The 14,951-nt window shown below is 36.4% G+C and overlaps 1 protein-coding gene across 5 annotated transcripts in view; it reads right to left on the bottom strand.

Moving 5' to 3' along the window:
- pps (protein partner of snf) overlaps nt 1-14,951 on the bottom strand; it is a 215,954-nt gene that overhangs the window by 44,377 nt on the left and 156,626 nt on the right. For all 5 annotated transcript variants that reach the window (XM_081755781.1, XM_081755784.1, XM_081755782.1 and 2 more), the window contains 4 exons: nt 9,821-9,938; nt 8,981-9,083; nt 3,230-4,147; nt 992-1,114 (listed from right to left, as the gene is read on the bottom strand). In XM_081755781.1, the coding sequence (XP_081611907.1) occupies nt 992-1,114; nt 3,230-4,147; nt 8,981-9,083; nt 9,821-9,938 (1,262 nt within the window). The remainder of the gene's footprint in view (nt 1-991; nt 1,115-3,229; nt 4,148-8,980; nt 9,084-9,820; nt 9,939-14,951) is intronic.

Genomic DNA, 14,951 nt, shown 5'->3' with positions numbered 1-14,951 from the left:
CTACCTGAGTTTATTATACAGAGTGTTTCAAAACAACGCCGACAACGTTTGGGAGGTGATTCCTGACACCCAGGTAAGACAAAAAGTATAGACCAACCTGAGTGCACAAATGTTTTCTTTCGGAGTTAAGGTTGCCGAAAACATGAAAAAAAGAACTTTAAAGGTCCAAAGCTTCAATACTATGCGATCTACCGTAGTCGGGTCAAGACTTCAATTAGGAACTAGTAAGTGGTCTTTCAAAAATCCATGTTACAGAAATCTGAGGTGCTTCCGCAACAATTTTTATAGAGGTAGTTAGTGAATACTTCAAATTGCATGCCCGTAATCAAACTCCCTCTATAAACAATATTGCGTGAGTACAGCAGGATTCTGAAATATGTATTTTTGGATAGCGCACAGAATAGTTTCTAAGTGAAGTCCTGACCCGACTACAGTGGGTCCATAGTATTGAAACTATGGACTTTTTTTTGTTGGTCTATACTTTTTGTCTTCTTGGTGTCAGGAAGCAACTCCCAAACGTTGTCGGTGTTGTTTTGAAATACCCTGTATGCGGTGCTTTGAAACTGTATAAATAATGCTTTCTACATACTATTTATAAAACACAACCTAATACAAAAATAATACTTAAATACCGCATAGAAACGCTTACATTATAGTCTATGATAGTTTCTGCTTCGAAATATATGCATTTTCCGTAAGTTTGTGACTTAAATGGAACTGAACGTACACAATGTATACCGGTTTCATTGTATTTAGAAAGCACGTTGAACGATGCAAGAAGGAATATAGTTAAAGTACAGGTCAGAAAACAATAATTTGGGCAAAGCTAATATTTTATTATTAACGTATTAGCACATCGTAGTAACCCCAGTATCGAAGCACAAATTGAATTTGAGTCCCGTGCATCAATGAAAAATTGTTCACCGCGTGACTCAGATTATTTATATATATATATATATATATATATATATATATAAACTTACTGCATTACCTGTATTTTGATTTGTACTTCATTCCAATATCTTTAAAATACGAAAACAATTCTTCTTCAATGTCTAAGGCTATTTTCTTCATATCTTCTTCTGATACAACTAGATCCTGGCCTTCTTTACATCTGCAACAGAAAATGTGATTCTAAGACGACTACAACAAAAGAACATTGAAAAAAGACTTTCTACATTCATTCTATTGTGAGATTTCTAGTAAGAATTTAAAGTACTGGTACGAATTTAGTACGGTATTTTTTAGTACAAAACGCTTAGTAAAAACAATATATTTTCGCTACCCTTTCACGGAAAATTCCAACCGATATGAGTATACCTCCCGTAACTATCAGAAGTTGCAAGTTTTTACATAAAGGAGAAAAGTAACATTTTTAAAAAGTAATACAAGTTTTAGATATAAAATAACAAATGAAAGTAATTTTGGGAAAAACAAAGATGGGTAGCACCTAAGACCAAGGAAAGTCAAATCGGCCCGCACAACATTAATTATTTCTTTTTACAAAAAACAATATAGTATATTCCAATTAAAAAAAAAAGTAAGCGAAAATGAACCTTTCACCAACAGAAACAAAACAAACAAACAAAAAAAAAAAAAGAGAGAGAGAGAGAGAGAGAGAGAGAGAGAGAATCCTGAATACATATTAATCCATATAAACTAAATAATGAAACTCACGGGCAAAATTGATCCACCTTGGTATTTCCAGGGTTAAACGTAGAATTTTGTTGCAATTCTTATGGGACTTCACTAGATGTTTTTCCTAATTACTCTGGTTTTGAACGGTACTCGGGTAAATGGATTTGGAGGGTTTTGATACTAAGAACCTCATATCTCGAACTTTTTTACTATGTCCTTCTCCTTTATCGAGCAGTAACCTGTACTATTCATTCAAAACAGAAACTAAATAATAATGACAAGAAACACTCTATCGAGCTAATTATTATTTATTTATTTATTTTTTTTTATTTTTTTATTTTTTTTTATTTTTATTTTTATTTTTTTTAAAGCTGTATTTGTTGGTCTACTTTAGCGGTTTCTTGCGGGTCCTCAATAATTCCATTCCATTTGATTTCAACATTCTTTATAATTTCCAATAAATTTCCCAGCTTACATGATCATCTCTCCTAACAAATTAAACCGTGTAAATATTCGTCTTACCTAAAACCTTTTATCGATTACTCTACGCTAGTCATTTCCAACTGGTCAATGTATACTGTAGGCGGATCAGAAGGAGGAAAGAGGGAACATATAAAGCAAAGGAGAGAATAAGAGGTAGAAGAATGGAATGTGCGCATAATCACAGATAAAAAATAGTATGCCTACAGTAAAAGACTACACTATTCTGCCTGTCACCACTGTTCTTTCTAAGTCAGGTTACTTATTCCTTCCTTCCCTTTGTATGGGACACTAAGAAGGTACAGCGAACTACATCTAGTTGGAAATGACTACTCTAAGCCACTTTCATTCTCATTCATTCATTCATTCTCCCCCCCCCCTCTCTTTTTTTCTGGTTTCTTAGGCAAAGGAAAGTTTGACTAAAAATTCCCTAAAGCTGATTACGTGAGCAGGATATTTCTCTCTTCTCCTTCTTCTACCCTCTCCGTTCTGAAACTATTATTAAACCTCATTGAATTTCCTTATCGAGAAAAAGGTGCTCAGAAGCGGAGCTAAGATTGATACATAACACTTCAAACATTCTTATTACCTTTCTTCACCTTGTCGAATTATAAAAAATAGAAAAAGATGTCCTCCTATTTTGGGATAGGCCATAAAGGATCAAGGAGGTAAAGGCTCTACATATTCTTGACTTGGGCAATCATGGATGTGAAGAATCAGTACTCACTCCGCCCTCCTTTACTTCTCTAGAATGACCCACGTATCTACTTTAGAGGCTGGGTAAACCTCAAAGCCTCACTGAAACGAGAGCAGAACCAGAAAAAATCCCTGCCTTCAAAGAGAATCAAACCGGGATGGTCAGTTAGCAAGTAGATGCCTTGCCGACTACGTTAGTACGGTTTTTAGACAACTAAATAAGGAAACCATAACTATTAACATCTGGACAAAAATATGCCATTGAGCCTCTTGCTTTCGAAAAAAACGTCACGTAGCCAATATAGATTCAACCAAATTTTCATGACTGAGATAAATATGCTCAAGACATATTACATTAATTGAACTGAAAAAGTAATATGTACCCAGGTAAATATAAAATAACTTATGCTCTTACCTAGCTTGAAGTACTTCTTGTAACGTTTTCCGAACGTTAAGCCGAATAGGTTCTGGGTCCGACGGTTTCTTCTGTTGTACTTCCGTTTCCTTCTTGTTTTCAACTTTCTTCGTATCCACTTTCTCTTGCTTTTTCGAATCGACTTTCTCACTCTTCTTACTGTCAACACTATCCGATCTCTTCACTTCATTCTTTTCGCTCTTCTTTAGTTCAACTTTTTCAGCCTTTTTCAAATCAATCTTTTTTGCGGCACTTTTCACTGTAGTAGATACGCCTTCTTTTACAGTGGATGTCGCAGGAACTTTTACAGGAGACACGTTCGGTTTACTAGTAGCGGGTGGGGATTTCACTGATGGAACAATTCTAGAAACAGGTTGTGATTTCGTAGGTGAAGTTGCCTGTTTCACTGGAGACACTATTTTATACGTAATATACCTTTGCGTGCCTTCCTGAAGCACGGAGATAGGTCCTTTGACAGTTTTTGTATTAACTGTTCCTGCGGATGACTCCAACTCACTACTCGTTGAAGGAACAGCATTTGACAGAGACTTTGATCTTGTTGCCTCAACTGACGGAACTGCACTGTTTACATTTACGGATTTTAATATTACCGTTCCTGTACTTTTTGCTGTATTATCTCCTATTGACACGCTAGGAGACGCGTTCACTGGTGATTTCACACTGAAATTATCCGATGTCGGAGACAAAGGCGATTTTACTGACGCTGTGGGACTCTTCACTCCACCACCAGATTTTCCGTCGATCACTGTACTTAAATTTAACACAGCCTTCGATTTTGTCGCATTTGCATTTTGTTTTTGCGGAGAAACAGTTTTACCGGGTGATTTCGGCTGTCCACCAGGTGGATATTTCACTGGACTTATGTGTTTAACTGCTGCTTTGGTTGGAATTCGGGGCCTGAAAAATAATACAGATAGTTTTTAAGTTATTTGTAAAAAGGGAAAGTAATATTCTGCAAAATATCAACTGAACTATACATCAACTACAATCATTGAACAAATACTCGTAAATATACTTCGCGATACAATAGCAAGCATATTGAATAACTGAAGCCTTTCCTCAAAATATGTTAGAACGGAGTATATAAGATTGTCATTTGAATCTACAGACCTTTAAATCTCAATCTAAAAGAGGCAAAATGCTCAAAAGGTATATTCTACATCTTTCGTAGCATTAGAGTAGGAGGGTACAATTTCGAACACCAGAAACTTTTTTTTTTTTAATATTTTTTGTACAAACAAAATATAAGCACATGACAATTTTTGGTTGGTAAACACAACAGGTTCAAACTCATGTATTGTGTTACAGAAGTATAAGAAGAAAAAATAAAACTTTGACTACGCATAAACGTTATTTTAGATTGAGAAAGAACGTTCAGAGATGTACCACATCAAATACAATTTCGACTACATGCATTTTCCATAAATAAACTGTTTCTACCTTATGCACGTAAAGGAACAAAAATAAACGACCAAAAATACCATTAAAACTAATGATAATTTTCGCCGTTTATTTTTGTCTGGTATTTTACACATATTTCGTGATACCACACTTTGCACGACTGGTATCGTATCCAGCTGCCTTTCACTAGGGACTCTTCAGTACAATAGCCCAATTGACAGAAGTCGCACATCCTCATTTGCTGGAGCGTAAGTTTTTCTTTGCGATAATTTTACTGTGACTTGAAGCTTTGTTCCTGGCGTTAAGCTGGTTACAAACAGAAAATTTCTTAGTCTGCACTTCAACAATATAATCCTTCCTTATAAAACGGAGCAAGATCACGAGTTTTCACTTACGTGTAGAAAGGTTCTTCTAAACGTTTTGTGGATGTTACGGATCATAGTATTTTCTAGAGATTCGGAAAAATTTGGTGTAACTAGGAGAATTGTAGCCCCAATTCTTGTGGTGTAGGTGAACCATCAAGTTTCCTGGTGGACAAATGTCATTCATTGGTTTCAAGTTTGCTTCTGCACTGGTTGTTTTCTGCGGAAAATGATACGAAGAGAAGGGAAGGAACAAATTTTTCCTTGAGAACAACGACGTCTGAAAACGGCATGATTCCAGTAGATGTGAAACCCTTTATAGCCAAGTCAACGTAAGTTGCTTCGTCCCAAGCTTTGCTGAATAAAGGATTAAATCTGATTTCCGACAGTTTCTCGTTGGAGTGCAATGTTGTCAATTTGTTGCTCCCTTGTAATAGTGTGCCTTCGGAGACTTGAACGAAGTTCCATCTAAAGGCTAAAGAACACAAATGAAAGGGGTAGTAGTCCTACGAGCTCGATCTAATTTTTCTGGTAGAATTTCGGTAGAATTTCAAGACATTGAAATTTGTGTCCCTTCCATGATCGTCCAGTATAAGCAAAACCCTGCCTGGAGTACTGTATGTTCAAAAAAGTTCGAACTACCTAAGGAAAAGCTTATCATTGATGTAGCCCGACTCGCTCAGCTCCACAATTATGAAGAGAGGCAGAACATTGTTCAATTCCGGGTACATTCTGACCCCTTTGAAAATTATCATCATTGGAATGTAAAAACTAAAAGCATTGCAGTAAGTAACGACCGTCACGTTTCCCCATTTTCAACGTTGGTCACTGACTCCACTTCACGTTTCCCCCTTTGACTTACTATTATCATGGATCTCTTATTTAAAGGGACTCATGTTTTGCTGACATTGTATATGCATTGAGGCTTGTCAAACAAGTCGAAATCAGGCATTACACGTTTCAAAACTCTAAAGTAGTTCCTTGTTGTTCATTCTGTTACGTGAATATAGAGACTAGACCGAAATTTTTTAGTGTTTTATTAAACAATTAATTTTAAAAGTGTCTAGAAAGCGAATTCACGAATACTATACGGATATAAACCACTTTTAGAAACAAAACAAGTTGAAGTGAAAGGAAAACAAAAAATATTTGTGAAACAGAAATGTATACTACTTCACAAAATATTCGTGAAGTTAGTAACTAGGACTTCAGTATTGATGTCACAGAAAACAACCTTTTGTGGTTAGGATAGTCCAGAAATAGAGAACAGAAAGATGAAAAGTGAAAAACAAATTGTGTATACAAACTCTGGTAAATTCTAAAAGAAAAAAGTTGCCTTTAATCGACGAGACCTTGCTAGTCGCGTTAACCGAGTCGTTACTCATGAGTCAATTGTTTGTCTTGTTATACAGGATGTCTACTAAAATTCCAAAATGAAGTTTCGTGACTTTTTCTTTACCAAACCATAATATTTCGCAACATTCTCAAGAGGGAATTTGTGTACGAATTATGCCGAATTTTCATGCATGTGATAGAAGCATGCTTTGCTAGCGATTTGGTAGCGTCTAGAGCCGACCATACACAATTTTAGTGGCGAATTTTGATGTTTTATTGAACAAAATTTTCCAGTCTGTATTTATATTAGTACAGATAACAGAAAATCGTGACCCAAAAACTAAATTTCGTGACTTTTTCTTGACTTTCATGACCGTTTTCTGATTTCGTGACTTTTTCGTGACATTTGTGACCGATAGACACCCTGTTTCACTATTATTGGATTGCTGTAAGGATACAACCATTTAAGTTGGAATAATTCTTTATTGTTTTCTAATAAGCATGAAATGATTACCACAGATAGCACTAGTCAAATTCATATTCCTCACACACCTTAGGCCTTTATGCCAGGACTCATACTTATGTTTATTGAGATCTGTATTTGTTGTCTCAAATTAACTCTCGTTTTAATTATTAGATCACTTGAATCAGTATACTTTTACTAAGAATAACCAGAGTTGATTAATAACTTTAATTTCTAATTGATTTATTTAAATGTTCATGTATTCACGTGAGAGCTGATTGGTTCAATTCTCAGGCAAACTATCATATCTTGCATTTATATAGATATACTAATTTAGTTGTAAGAACCACACCCTGTCTAATTTATTTAGTTGTTCAAATAAATTGATAGACTAGAAATGAGAGTGATTATTAAACTATATTAACATTAATAAAATCTCCAATCTCTTTATCGCGTAACAAGGTAATTTGCATGTTAGATATAAGTACTACCGAGTTATTACATCATGTATCTTTATTATGTGTGTATGTAAGTTCATTAAACACATTTAAACACACGTACGACACGTTTGATCACGTGTTAATTCATATCCTCAACTCTAGTTCTCGACAGTCCTTCTGGTTTCCTCAAACTTATATTTCAACGCTTCTTTGTAAAGGCCAATCACCGACTACTTTCGTTCGTTTCTTGATTCTATGGGATGCTGAACTCCACACACCACAACTAAATCAAAAGCAGCACGTTCCACCTCCAAGTGTGTACGGCCTACTCCTCTATTTTCCAAACACCCTAATCTGTCTACCAATGCCTTTTCAATGTCTTCGGTGGACAGTACTGTGGATGTCTACTTTTGCTCGTCACATGTGGAATGAGTCCAACCAGCTCTTCCTTTTCCTTACTTAAGCGATCGTGGAGATTGGCCAGAAGGAGTTGATATAACGCAAATGCTCCTTTCAATGATAAATATCCTACTATTAAGCATTTTATGCTATTGCCAGGATTCCACAAGAGAGGTTGCTTCTTTTTGCTTCTGCGTCATGGCATCTGTAATTGACTAATTGTACAATAGGAAATTCACACTGAGAGTGGTAACTCTCAACCATTCGATATGTGCATTCCTCCTAGTGTTCAGAATTGTGCCTCTCCGGTATCTTTCGACGAAACAGTTACAAACATTGCTTACAGATACTATTTGTTGTACCACGCTTATGTCCATCAACGATCATGTAACGTATTACAACTGCCAAGGAATATATCAAATTTCTAAACAACGACATAACTTCAGCGATTTTATATGAAGACATTTGATAAGACTGACAGACACACCATTGCCTGAGGAATAATTTCTGTACGGTCTCAGTCTCTTTTCCTAAAATGTTTCATCAGATAACGAGAATATAAAGACGAGAAAAGAATTAAAACAGAGGTTTCGTTTCACAGTGTGAAACTAGAGTAGACTTCCAAACCATGCGAATTCAATACTCAAACTTATAACAGTAACATACTGAACTCATAACAGTAAATCATTTCTTGCTCTATGGAGATTAATATTGAAATTAGAAGTGCTAATTAATGTCTATTACTTCTGGTTGTAATAAGGCAAAACATATTCTTGCGATGCTAAATCAATATTTTAAAAAACCTCACTTCTCGTCTATTTCTGTTTTATCCATTATGCGATCAGTGTTGTAATCGGAATTCGTAAATTTTCACCACTTTCAGCTTGAACAGATAAATAAAAACAGAGAAATTCATTCTTGGGGCGCTGAATGTGTCAACAACCCGCATTTCGATGTATTTTACAGTTTCTGCTTTATGAAACTAAGTATTGAAGCCTGAAGTATAAGTAAATTTCAACTATTTCCGGTTCTGGTAGAGTATTGACGTGGCGATGGTATGTTTTTTTTGAGGCAATGAATCGACTGAAAAAAAAAAAAAAAAAAAAAGCTTTTCGGTATCTATTACCGTTTTTGTTCACTGGAGGTCAACGTTGAAATGGGAAACAGTTGATTTCTATCACTTCCAGTTTGAACAGAAGATGAAATCTATTTTGGGGACCCTGAATCGAATAAAAAAAAATCTCAAAATCTTTTTCGGTTTTTCGAAAAAAAAATATTGAATTAACCACCACAAGTTTTTTTTTTTTTTTTTGTTGTTGTTTTTACTTACCCGTAAAATTTTGACGTCGGTTGAACTCCAGGACGTAATACCTCAAATGTAGGATGAGCCTTCAACCAAGTTTGGAGGTTTCCCATTGTTGGAGCATTCGGACCTGAAAGAAGAAACAAATCAGTATTATGAAAGGATTTTGGTTTTCATATATAAGGCAATATCTATGCTTCAATAAACCATAACTTTCAATCAATCAATCCATAATTATTTATAAATAATTTCTGAATCATGAAGTTCATTTTCTCTTCTTTCTTCGGATCGTAAGTATAACCTTTCTCGTGTGCAAACAGTAAGGCTTTCGACTAGTAATTTAAATTCTCTCTCTTCAGCCACGTTTATAACTTTCCTGATCTTTCTGGAAATTTCTCCTCTTAATAAATTGACAATACTGGTACTTGTAAGTATATCTGAGTATTAATATAGAATGACTGAAAGGAAATTAGATGGGTGACCAAAAAAAAAAAAAAAAAAATCAACAAGGAAGCGTGGGTAACAAACAGAGAGGCAATATTGCTATACACAACGCAATTTCTACGCCTGTGTAATATTACAAGTGATTCACTTTAAAAACAAATTCTTGTAAGATTTGACAGAATTTTACATCCTTGTGTGTATATGACGATCTCAATAACGGTACATTTTAAACATAATTTGTTATCGAACTTCCTCGTGGCTACATAGTTAACGTATCCAAGTCTGATTTCTCGAGAGAGCTCATTTGGTTCTGGTTTCACGTTAAGCTGTAGGTTCGCGTCTCGTATAACTTGAACGGAACGCTGAACTTTAAGTCAACCAACCAACGAATCTGTTATTACTACGACTGCATATAACGCTAACCTGTTAACAAGCTGCCACTATTCCTTTCGAAGACAATGACTCTTGCATCTGATGAACCTGACTTCATGTCACCACTGTCCTTTCTAACTTCTTGTTTCGGCTCCACAGAAGACTGCACCTACAAAGAAATTTAACTACATTCGTGCACAACATACTATTGGTGTATTAATAACCAAAGGAAACAACAAGAAAAAGAAATAATTGCATTATATTATTATTATTATTATTATTAGGAAAATAATACAGAAAACTTCTAATAAATTCACGTTAGACTTAACGGCCAAGACTTATTGGGTGAATTTTAGTTTCGTGTGTTGGGTTAATACATAATACCGCTTCAAATCGAGGCCTGAATCAAAAATAGCCCCCTCCACTGATCTCCGGCTAGCATGCGCCTTTGGTGCACGGGATTCTGGTTTCGGTTCCTGGTGAAAGATCCTTGAAAACTGAACGCATTATGATGGTTCGGATTCCACTTTAAACTGCACTCCATGTCTCATACAGCCTCGGTGTTCGAACAGAACGCTAAACCAACTGACCCACATATGCCAAAAACGAGAACTGTATCATTCGGCTACCAGGAACGGAGAGTAAGCAATTTAAGTGTTTGTAACAAGGTTTGAATTGTGAAGTTGTTATATTCTCAATCGTAACTGAAAGATGTTGAAAACCGTATTGATTTGCAAGAGAGATTGAGGAAGATGTGGTCACAAATAAAGTCATTACGACGTAATCCGGTAAGTTTCTTCTTTTATATTTTATTCTATTTTAAATAACCAATACCTTTAAAGAAGGCTTATTTTTTGCAACTTACTATGTACTCAATTTTCGTTCTCCATTTGATGTTAAAGAAAAAAAATAGTATAATATCGAAAGTGAGCGATGGAATCCTGACCAAAACTGGCACGCATGGAGATCCAGAAGTCCAGCGGGGACTGAATTCACTGAATGCACGTGCGTGTTATTCGCCTTGAACCTACCCTACACGACAACTGACTATTCTCCACTTATTTTATAATTATGTATTTGAATTGCAAGTGTAACACTTATATCTGTCTGTGGCTTGTTATGTTAGCTTTAACAAAACATTTTAGTGGTACATAGAGACAAAACTTTTTCGTTAATGCGATATGTGCGAAACGTTAAAAAAAAAATGCGTATATGTTTTAGAAAACATTAAACTTTTCGTTTCAGAACCAGAAATCACGTTTGTATTATCGCGAATTTTTGCGAAATTCGGCATTACTTGTAATAAATGCAAATGAAAACAAAAAAGTGGAATTCTTGATAATTATTGCTAATAATAACTAAAAAGCACACTTCCTATTGAAGTTAAAATGTTGCATTTACGAAAAAGCTCTGCGAGTTATTTGATCCAGAAACTGTTTCACTTCATAAAGATGTAGATATTAACAAAACTCAACCGTTGTTTAAATCCTTGACTGTGTTTTCTGATGTAATGTTCATGATCTGTTGGTTGCCTACCGTGAATTTAAAAGTAGGATTATTGAGGTTCTCAACGGTAAGGATAAGGATGTTGACATTGTATCATTGTTAAACAGTTTAAAAGTTAATCACAGGTCATTTGCTGTCAGCTCGTTACGTTCAATATGGTTGCCAATCTCGAGTGTTGATGCCGAGAGATTCTTTTCCAAGTATAATAGCACTATTTAATAAAAGTTTCATACAATTTAATTGACGTTTATTGGTAGTAGTAATGAACGTATTAATATATTACAATTCAAATTTAATGTGTAGTTCATAACTTTTCATTTTAGTACGAAAATAAATAAATAAATAATGCATCTGCAAGCTTTGCTGTTTTTACTTTCATCTGTCTTTCTTTCCTTCTTTTTTAGTGAAAAGAGAACTACTAATTTCAAAGTAATATGTTCTATTTAAATATTTATAAGCAAAATTGGATTATTCTCAATTTTTTCATTAAATATTTCTTCATAATTCATTTAAAATAAAGTAATAAACTATATGTGATCATTATGGCTCACTTTTAAATAGGGAAGGGTTAATTTATTGACATTAATTAAAGGTTACAACCTTATGACGAAGTACACTTAGTGGTCACTGAATTGCGATCACTTTATCTAATACTTCGTTGATCCACCTTTTGCTCAGTGGACGGCCTGGACATGGCGTAGCATGGATTATCGTAGTTACTGATATGTTTCCACGAGAAGATTAAGATCCGGCGAGTCTGTTACGATAACGTTTTAACCTTCAAGGGAAAAAGTGTTTTTAGATCTGGCACGAACCAGAAAGAAAGAAAAATAAGAAGAAAATATAGTAATTAATGTAGAATTGCTTGTCATTTTTATGTTTTAAAAGTAGATTGATGTTGTTCAGTATTTACTCAGACAACGAGTGCATTTTGTTCTTTATGGCTACAATGGGGATGAGATTGTTATAATTGATTTGTGTAGAAATATAACAGACATACAACGAATTGAGACGTAAAAGTATAGTGACATACAAAATCTGTAGAGGACAAAATTTCTTAAAATATATATTTATAGTTTAAAAGTTATTTTACTTAGTGCGGTATCACTTGCAAATTAACTGCGTGACTTATGTTAAGTAATTCTGTAACTCTGTTTAACGAACTTAGGGCAATATATAACTGACTAATTAAGGTTATAAGTTAGGGGGCCAATTCATATGCTACAGCTCCGTGGAATGTTCCTTAAGCCAAGCAAGTACGTTGGCTTGGTGGCGTCGTGCATTGTCGTCCTGGAAAATGCCGTCTTCCGTCTCGGTAGAAGTGTTGCACTGTAGGGTGTACGTGATCTTTAACACATCTAGGTACACAATGGGGGTCTCGTTGTGGTCCATGCACACAAACGACCCAGTCCATACCAACAGAATCACCTCCAAACCACACAGCCGCCCCCTTCTGCCTGTACAGTACGCACCATGCACGAGGGGTCCATAGCTTAGTGCTGTGGGCCACACAATGTATCGCCTGTCCGAAAGAAGTAGCACAAACGGTGATATCGGACCAACATACACTTTTCCAATTATCTATGGTCCAATTAGCGTGTTTCTGTGCCCAAGTGTAACGACGTCGGTGCCCAAGTGTTACGAATCGGTCATCTGCTGTGGAACTTCATGCGCGCCGGTGTACGCTATATAGCTGCATGGGATATGGGCATTGTGCATCCACCATTGTATTGATCACATTATTCCCGGACATAAATGGTCGTTTGGCTGTAGAGAGCTGTTTGACGATACACTCACCCCGCGCTTTGAACTTCCGTATGCCCCTGTAGTTCCGTCTCTTGGAGACCGTTACCATATTTTCTTCCCACTCCTTGTACACCTTCACTACACAGGAACGGGCGCATCAGGTAAGTATTGCTGTATGAGTTATTGACGCACCTATTGCTCAGACACTGACAATCATGCCCAATTGGAATGCGGATAAATCCTGCTCACCTCCCATTATAACAGTGTGCTGTCTGCCAAACATGTAGTCTCGAATGTATTCTCTCTGCAATACTACCAATCGGGATGTTCATGTAATCAGTTCGGCTGCTGACCACACTTCCTTGTGTGGAGGGGTGGTCGCAATTCAGTGAGCACTCAGGGTAATATTTTAAAATTATATACTATTACAGAACAATTCACTTTATATACAGTTACAGAGCTCCCTCGTAGCTAAGCGGTTAGCGCACGCGCCTAAGGCGTGGGAGTCCCGAGTTTGATTCCCGGTGGGAGCTCATATGGTTCAGATTCCACTCTAAGCTGTAGGTCCACGTCTCATATAGCCTCGCTGATGAAAGAGACGCTATCAACAAGTCAAATCAGTAGTAAACCTTTTACATAGGAAATGGCGTAAGTGCCAACATCTCAGGGTATGAGTGGCAGCAGGCAGGGCTAACGTCATTCGACAACTGAAACTAGAAGATGTGCAAAAAATGTAGGAATTCTTAGATTTAAGGTATTGCGCCATAAAGATGAGTAAACTTTCCACAAAACTGCGCTGTATTTTACACTTTTATTTCGATAAGACGCAAATGATGTACAGGTCATGAAGAAATTTATGCTGTTTATGGCCAAGAAACGTTCTCAAAAGCACCAACCAAAAGATAGTTCAGTCGCTTTTATTCAGGAAACTCCTATGTGGAAGATGCTTCTCGCACTGGAGCGACCAAGCACAGCAAAAGTGGATGATACTCTGGCAAAAGTCGAGCAAAACTGGCATGTAAGCAATCATGACATCGCCAATAACCTAAATATCAATCAGCAAAAATAAATAAATAAATAAATAAACGGTTCGGAGAAAGCTGGCTACAAAAACAAGCTCGACGGTTGGCTCCCATATGATTTGACTGAAAAACATTTAGTCGATGAATTTCTATCTGCGAATCTCTACCGAGTCCCAACAAACTCGAGCTATTTTTAAACCGGTTGATCATAAATGATAAAAAGTGGACAACCTACGACAACAAGATCGTAGATCGTAGAGATATGAGAAAAAGAGAAAAAGATCGTAGTCGAAGCAGGAAAAGCTGTACAGTTTGTGGAAAAGCCCACACTGAGACCCAGGAAGATTCTGCTGTATGGTGAAACTGAAAGGGTATCGTACATTACGAGCTACTGCAAGCGGGTATAACGATAGACTCGGGCAGGTATTGTCGACAATTAGCGCCAGTACCTAGCAATCAGAAAGATACGGCCGGAACTGGCCAACAGATAGGTTGAGTTGATTACGTTTAACGTCCCGTTCAGCAGCGAGGCTATATGAGACGTGGACCTACTGATTAACGTAGAATCCGAACCACATGAGCTCCCGCAGGGAATCGAACCCGGGTCTCCCACGCCATAGGCGCGTACGCTAACTGGTTAGCCACGAAGGAGCTCAGGTGGCCAACAGAAAGGTATCATATACTAGGATTACCAGCTGATGTCAGACCACATACATTTTTAACAACTCGTCAGGAATTGAGAAAACTTGGCTGGGAAATTTTAACTTGTATATTGTTCATATCTTTGGAAATATTCGACAGTGTCAATAAATCAAAACTGACCAAAGCACTAAATATATAACATAATAATACTTATGTAATAATTTCGGAAATGTAACACTGCCTTCATCAGACACTTTATAGAAGAT

Source organism: Thermobia domestica, chromosome 4, assembly GCF_964235325.1.
Source record: "Thermobia domestica chromosome 4, izTheDome1.hap1.1, whole genome shotgun sequence".
NCBI classification, from domain to species: domain Eukaryota; kingdom Metazoa; phylum Arthropoda; class Insecta; order Zygentoma; family Lepismatidae; genus Thermobia; species Thermobia domestica.
Note: the sequence above shows the minus strand (reverse complement) of the source record. Positions and strands in the feature narration are given on the sequence as shown.